General features: G+C 33.4%; 1 protein-coding gene across 1 annotated transcript; it reads left to right on the plus strand.

Moving 5' to 3' along the window:
* Positions 1–625: 625 nt before the first annotated feature.
* On the plus strand, positions 626–2991 carry LOC137813028 (probable polygalacturonase At3g15720). Its single transcript, XM_068615308.1, has 7 exons — positions 626–703; positions 1355–1489; positions 1628–1804; positions 1886–2175; positions 2267–2375; positions 2452–2556; positions 2651–2991. Exons 1-7 carry the CDS (start codon positions 626–628, stop codon positions 2876–2878), a joined length of 1122 nt encoding a protein of 373 aa, XP_068471409.1. The 3' UTR covers positions 2879–2991.
* The last annotated feature ends 5017 nt before the right edge of the window (positions 2992–8008 follow it).

Here is an 8008-nt window from a genome sequence, read left to right on the forward strand (position 1 = left end):
AATAATATTCTTCTAACGTGTGGTGGGTACTGATATTGGAAACAGAAAATTTATATTACAATTGATTTGTACATCAAAATAAGCAAATTGCACAAAATTGATTTGCACGCATATATTAGCATATTAATTATTCAATTGATACTTTTTCACCAAAAACTTTTATCACCATTATCTTTCGGGAGACAAAATAAATGTCTGAGTTTAATGTTTAACAAATCATTTATCGTTTCTTATTTATTACATGATCACTTAACTAAATGGTCAAAGATTTTTCTTTTATATGCGCCAATTTTAGTTTTCTTTTTATGAATTGACATTATGTAAAATTAATAATATTTAATGTTTGATAGACAAATCGCATTTTTACCATTAAAAGAAAATTGTGGTTTCTTTCTCTTTCTCTTGCTCAATTAATTAGTACTTCTATCCAATTCATTCTTGCTGATCCAAAGTTCTATTTAACTAAACCCCCGGAGCTATATTTTTCTTCATCTTTTCCCACTGTTGATCTTCCTAATCCATATTCACAAAAGAAGAACAAAATATACTCTTGTTGAACATGCAAATTGTAATAACTTGTTTTTTTATCTTAGGTTGTTTTGCACCATGTATGTTTGGGAGGTCAATGGTTGGAATTCAAAGTACATCTTACAATGTGGTGAACTATGGTGCTCATGGCAATGGAGAATCTGATGATTCCCAAGTATATATCTCTTTCTCCTCTACTTTCCTTTCTTCTCCAATTTTATTTATACTCTATACTTCATTTAGTGGAAAATTTCAATGTTTTACTTTTTTATATTTTTCATTGGCAACAAAAGTATACATATAAAATTAGAAATGTTCAAACACATATAAAACAATACATAGGTACAAAAATTGCAAAAATTGTTTATAAATATTTATATTCTTAAAAAGTAAAATAGTATTATATTTTTTTTTATCAGCAATGATAAATAAATAAAGAGAACCACTTCAGAGGTGATTCAACCCGTATACATAACATGACACTATAGCATACCTCACAAACACACTCACTCCCAAATGAGGAAAAGAGCCACCAACAAGAATAGACAAATCGAAAACCACCAAAGTCACGAAAGGTGTAAATACAATAACCCAACAAACAAACAGATCTAAAATCCTCTTATAGAATATCCAACCCTCACTCACAGACAACTAACACTCAACCCCCATATGACAACCTACCAAAGAGACAATAATCAACCGCTTTGAATAAAATAGTATTATGTGGAACATAAATATTCATTCAATGTTGTATAATTAAGGAGATATTATATATGGTTTCTATCTTAATGCTCATTTAGAAGTTTATATTTTGAATTTATGGTAGGCCATTTTAAGTGCATGGAAAGAGGCATGTGGAACAGAAGGGACATCAACTCTAGTTATACCACAAAATAGAGTATTCATGGTGAAGAACATAAACCTGAGTGGTCCTTGCAAGGCCACAAGTATTCATATGCAGGTATATACTAATCCACATTAATATTTCTTAATTTATATTTATATTCATTTAATTGTATTAAATATAAAAGCCAAATTGATCTGAATTTAATGATAACAATAATAGTAAGTAACATATTTTGTTGAATTAATCTTGAAGCTTGAAGGGAAAATAGTTGCACCTCAGAAGAATGAATGGACAAACTATCTGAAAGTTGACGATGAGTCCTCTTTGATTTCAATCTCAGACGTAAATGGTCTGAGAATTGATGGAAATGGAGAAATCAATGGGTTTGGTTCTGCTTGGTGGAAATGCCCTTCTTGTCAAAGGCCAAAGGTTCAAAGAACTTAAGATTATTCTGTTCAAATTTTGAATTATAATCTGCAAAAAAGATTATGAAAGTTTATAATTATGCAGGTTATTAGTTTCCAAAATTGCAATGATCTGAGAGTTAGTTATCTGAGCATCATTGATAGTCCACGAGCTCACGTAGCAATAGATGGTTGCAGCAATGCTGTCTTCTCCAATATCAATATTCATGCTCCTGCCAACAGCCCCAACACTGATGGATTTGACATTTGTGCTTCAAAATATATCACCATTCAAGATTCCATTATAGGAACTGGTGATGATTGTATTGCCATCAATGGTGGCTCCTCCTTCATCAATGCTACAGGAATTGCATGTGGACCAGGCCATGGAATAAGGTTTTTGTATGCAAAATAGGTTAATTATGCCTTTTTTAGTACTCATATCATATGCTCAAAATTCATCAGTTAACATGCATCAATTAATCAGTGTTGGCAGCCTGGGAAAAAATGGTGTGCATGACACAGTTGAACAAGTTTATGTACGAAATTGCAGCTTCACAAACACCCAAAATGGAGCAAGAATCAAGACATGGCAGGTGAAACTAAGATGCTTTCATTTTGTACCAAATAAACAGCATTACTCATTTTATATATCTTGTTAAATTTTCACAGGGTGGATCAGGTTATGCAAGAAAAATCACTTTTGAGAAGATCACATTAACAAAGGCTTTCAACCCTATAATTATAGACCAGAACTATGGTTATGATGATTTCGAGGTACTCACTAAACTTTAGATTCATGTTTATATCTTGTGATTTCAACTGTTTATATATCTTATTAAAGTTGCATTTTGAAATTTGCCATAAATAGAGTGATGCAGTGGAAGTGAGTGAGGTGACATTCAGAGGGTTTGAAGGAACAAGTGGAGATGAGAAAGCTATTGACCTAAGTTGCCACTCACCAGGTTGTTCCAACATTGTGTTGGATCATATTAATATTGCCTCTTCTCAACCAGACAAACCAGCTTCTTGTTCTTGCAGTAATGCCCATGGAACAACTACATCTACCATTCCAAATTGTTCTTGCTTATTCAAATGAATTCTTTGTTTATCACGTACATATGTATAAGTGAAATGATGAATAAAGAATAGCTATTTAGTTTTTATAAATGTTATCCTCGAACTCTAATTCAGGTTTTTTATTTTATTTTATGCCTTTTTTCTTTTTACAGTATCACCACAAGATAAAGAAATTGCCAAAGTTGTATTTCATAAACATATATCCACTAAAAGAAAACTAAAGTTAAAACAACTCATACACCTTAACTCCTATTTCTATAAAACTCTTTAATGGAACCTTTTACAGAAGGTGAATTTAACCTTAACTTAAAAAAGACTTATACATTTTTAATATTTTTTTCTTTAATTTTTATATAATTTTCCATCCTTGTTCTGTTGAGATTGGAGAAAATTTTTGAAGGGATATCTATAAAAGGAGTTTGAGACCCCTAGTAAATGATACAAACCAAGCCAAAAAGAAGATGACCAAGGATGCACATTACCATTTACACTATGAGAAGTCATCTCAACATTCAAGTGAAGAACTCACCAAGGATCTAGCAGACTTCACTAGAGGGAGGAATTGACATAAACCAGAGCATCTAATGTTCTTCATGCTGGTCTTCTTAAGAATAAAACAAGTTGTAAAAAGTTTGGGCTCTCTTTAGGTCCAAATAGCAAGATAGGTTAGAATAGGTGCCTTTAGCATTAATAGGAGTGCTTATAGCAAAATGAAATTGTTTCAAGCCCACTCTTTTATGACAAGGCATCTAGCTTTAGGATTTTTTACCTATCTTCTAGAAGTTTAAGTTTATGGTGCGGTATTGACTTTGGTCAATGCTCCTAGCCGCACCATTTGCTCCTTTTCCATCCTACCCTTCATGCTTGTTTTCCAAGGCTCCTTCACCCATAAATATGATGCCTACCTCATTGTATTTTACATGTAAATTTTGAATAGAAAAGTTAGTATGCACAAATTGTGTGAGGTGTTTGTAAGGTTTGAATCCTCTTGGGTAGGTCTTATCTTGAGTAGTGTGAGACTCTCAAGTGGCGGCCCTTCACTCATCTTGGTGGATACCACACCCCAAGTGGCGTGAACCATTCTCACAATCACTCCATAAGCTCCTCTTCTTCCACTCTTTTCAATTCATTTCCATTTTCGCCTTTCATACATGTCTTTCTCTTGAATTCTTGCTCTTGGTTTTGCTTTTGTTATATGCTTATGGTTCATCTTTTGGTTCGACCATGAACACCATTGATGTTTACCTTATTGCAATTTCCATTCCGCATTGCATTCCATCTATCACTTTATATTGATTTTTCATCTTTGCCTTTGTGAAGTAAACCTTCACACTTAACCATTTGGTTTAGTTCGTGTTGAGTGGGAATCTTCCTTAGGTCTCACCATTAAAATTCTAAAATCCCAACTTTAAGTAAAGTGTCACCATAAAATGGAACCATCTAAAAATCAACTGACATCAGTAAAGGTATGTTGTTTCTCAATACTTGAGACTGAAACTTATATTTATTTTGTATTCTCTCATTGACTTGATCGTCGGAGTGTAATCAACCGGTAGAGCCCCCCTTTGTTCCAGTGGAGAGACATCTTGAAGCACCAATTGGAGACAAATTAGAAGAGAAGGTTGCCTAGCCAATCCGTCCAAGGTCAACCGGCGAGAGCAATGTGCATCACGCATAACTAAGACAATATTTGAAGAAGTTTTTTTGATGGTTCAACATAAAGAGGAAGTGGCTCCATAGGTCCTTGCTTGTCTGACCTATAAAAGACTGAAGTGGAGTATCAAAGACTTGGGATGACGTGACTAAGTAGAAATAAAATTGTTTTTGTTATATGTGTGGTTTCTTTTCCACAGATAATGAGAGTACATAACAGAATCTGGATTGTGGTAGACCGAGTAATGAATGATGCTTAAATTCCTTTTGGAGAAAATGGACAAAGTTTTGAAAGATTATTAATTTTAGTGGAAGTACTATCCTGGGAAAGGAAATTTGGCTGCAGATGGTTAAAATCACGAGAAGACATAAATATCAACACTTAAGATTATATGGTTGGTGTTGAGTGAAAGTTTCAACAATATAAATTTGGAAGTTATAGTACATTTGTTATAACTAACGAGTTTCTAGAAAAAGTGAGAGTAAGAAAATTGGTGAAATTGAATTTGAAGATTATTCTAATATTATTATGTACTGATGAAACTAAAGAAATCTCTGTGGGAAACGAATGGTATATTAAGATTTAGAAACAAAATATGTACGCCAAGGATGAAAAATTGAAGTAGATGGGTCATCTAAGAGTCATGAAAGAAAGTTCAGTGACATCTAAGTATGATCTAAGGGTATCAAGGTTTCAGGAAGTTTATTTGGTGACATGGTATGAAGGAAGATAAAGTCAAGTATGCAGTTACTTGTTTATCTGTAAAAAAATAAATAAAATGAAGGTTAAACAAATAATGAGTAGGAAGTATGTTAACATAGTTTGACATTCGCAGGATGGGAGTGAAATAATATTTCCATGAATTTTCATACCTACTTGTCATTCATAATGAAGAAAAATGACTTTGAGTAAAATGGGATGGATTAATAAAGACTACGCATGTTCTACCTATGGAAGGGAATTATATGTTTGAGGTTATGCAGATAATTGGGTGAGTTAAGAGGTATGAGTTTTGATAGAATTAGAGGCCTTAAAAAGATGGGGGGTGAATTGTTTTTGAAAGATTTTCACAAGGATTGAAGGTAAAGTGAAAAGCTATGAAGAATCAATCAAATTAAAAATCTTTTCAACCAATAGAAAACTGTTTTTAAGTTTGATTTCACAACCAGTTGTTTTATCGAAACAACCGGTTGTTTATACCAGCAAATTTAAAAAACAATGTTAAAACAATTTAATGAGCGTAGGGATAGAGAGATTCACACAAGATGTTTATACTGGTTCACTCTTAACCAAGAGCTACATTCAGTCCTCAGCTAACCACTGAGAATTCACTATGTAATCAAACCTAAATTACAAAACACACACCAAAAGTGATGATCTTGAACCCCTTAAGAACACACACCACTTTTGACAAACCACACAGTTTTCAAAAACACCTTCTGAAACTGCACCACACAAGAACACACAAAAAGACAATGTTTAAGGAAGAAAAGGAACAAAATACAGTTGGGTAAATCAAAGCTTAAAGTTCAGAAGTACAAAACCCAATCCTATTCCACACACTTGAGATGATCCAAATCTTTTCAAATCTTGAAAGCTATTTTTTATTAATCTCTCTTTCTTAGTTAATGCTAAGAAGTGTGTAAAAAACTTTTATACTCCAATCGAATGGTCAAAGCAGTTAAATCAAAAACCAAAAGTTGTTGGAATCATTTAAAACAAATTAAAACCACTTAACAAAGTTTTGTTAAGGTTCTAAGAAAAACAACTAGTTGATTTCTCAAAACAACAGGTTGAATTTGTTTGACAATAAAGCCAAAACAAAGCTAAGTTTTTCCAAACCATTTAAAAACCACTAAGTTTCAAACAACAAGTTGAATCGACATTTCAACAGGTCGAAATTTCACACCCTTTTAGAAAATCCATCTTTTCAAAAAGATTAAGATTCAAATGAACTTGGATCATCTTAAAGAGTAAATTAACATTTCAAAGACTACTAGAGAACACACACAACCAGTAGCAAGGTCTTCAAGCTTTCCACTTGGATTTGGAGACATCAAAGCACCTTGTTCAACAATCTCCCCCTATTTGATGAAGACAAATCCCTAGTTTGCGTGTGTTGTAGTGTTTGAACTTTAAAGATCTTGCAAAACAAAATTGTATAGCATAGAAGACAATTATAGCAGCAGGATAAACTAGATTTGAAAAGGCACACATAGATCTGCACATGCATATGCAGAATAATAGAAAAATAGTGCCAAAACCAGTGTGTTTGAAACAAAACTAGGCAGCAGAATCAATGGTGTATCAGAGCATGGCAGCAACAGTTCTAAACAGATTTAAGCACACCATAGAGTAGCAGAATTATAACACATAAACCCTTAATTTCTCCCCCTATTTGTCTTCACAAATGGGCTAAGAGAATGAAAAAAACAAAATTAAGAATGGATACCCAACTCATTTCTTAAGAAGAAAAACCTATTTCAAGACAGTGGCTTAGTGAAGATATCTGCAAGTTGCTTTTTAGTTTCAACAAAATAAATTTCACAATCCCCATTACTCACATGATCCCTTATAAAGTGGTGGTGAATCTCAATGTGCTTAGTCCTTGAATGCTAAATCTGATTTTTAGTGAGATTTGTAGCACTTGTGTTATCACAAAGCAAAGGCACCTTGTTGGTCTTTAAGCCAAAGTCTTCTAGTTGTTATTTAATCCAAAGAATTTGTGCACAACAACTACCAACAACTATATACTTAGCTTCTGCAATTGAGAGAGCCACACAAGCTTGCTTCTTGCTATTCCAAGATATGAGGCTTGCTCCAAGAAGATGATATGTGCCACTTATGCTTTTTCTCTCTAGCGTGCACCTTGAAAACCATAATCAGAATATCCAACCAAGTTTATAGGAGAATGAGAGGGATACCATAAACCAACACTGCAGCCCTAAGAAGAAGAAAAACTCCCCATCATAAACATTTCAAATTCCTCTTGCATAGCTGCAACAAATTCTTAAGTGCATCACAAATGGATTTAGGTTCAATTTGAGATACTAAAGTCATGTGTTTGTAGTAATTTAAGATAAAGTTTCAAATGGAGACTCCCTTATCAATCTGTCGAATGATGTTGTCGACATAAATGTCTCTTGGAATTCTTCATTCTTTGGGCAGATCATCCTGATGCTGAATTTCAACAGGTTGTTTCGTAGAATCAACCGGTTGTTTTTTGGACAGGGTTCCAGCTTCTGTTGAATGGTGTTCTGGTCATCTTCTTCTGCATAATTCTTCATAGATTTTTGTTCTGTATGGTTAGTTTCATCAAAGACAACATAAATTGACTCTTCCACAATCATAAGTCTTTTGTTATACACTTTATAAGCATGGCTACTTAAGGAATAACCAAGAAAGATACCACTACCCGCTTTTTCATCAAACTTGATTTTGGGTAAACCTACCCGAAGATCTCTTTAAATCAATTTATTTAGATGATGCATGTGG

Source organism: Phaseolus vulgaris, chromosome 10, assembly GCF_000499845.2.
Source record: "Phaseolus vulgaris cultivar G19833 chromosome 10, P. vulgaris v2.0, whole genome shotgun sequence".
NCBI lineage: Eukaryota > Viridiplantae > Streptophyta > Magnoliopsida > Fabales > Fabaceae > Phaseolus > Phaseolus vulgaris.

Coding starts and splice junctions, on each gene's coding strand:
- LOC137813028 (XM_068615308.1), top strand. CDS start 626: ATGGTTGGAATTCAAAGTACATCTTACAATGTGGTGAACTATGGTGCT. Junction 704..1,354: donor GAGAATCTGATGATTCCCAA/GTATATATCTCT, acceptor AATTTATGGTAG/GCCATTTTAAGTGCATGGAA. Junction 1,490..1,627: donor CCACAAGTATTCATATGCAG/GTATATACTAAT, acceptor TTAATCTTGAAG/CTTGAAGGGAAAATAGTTGC.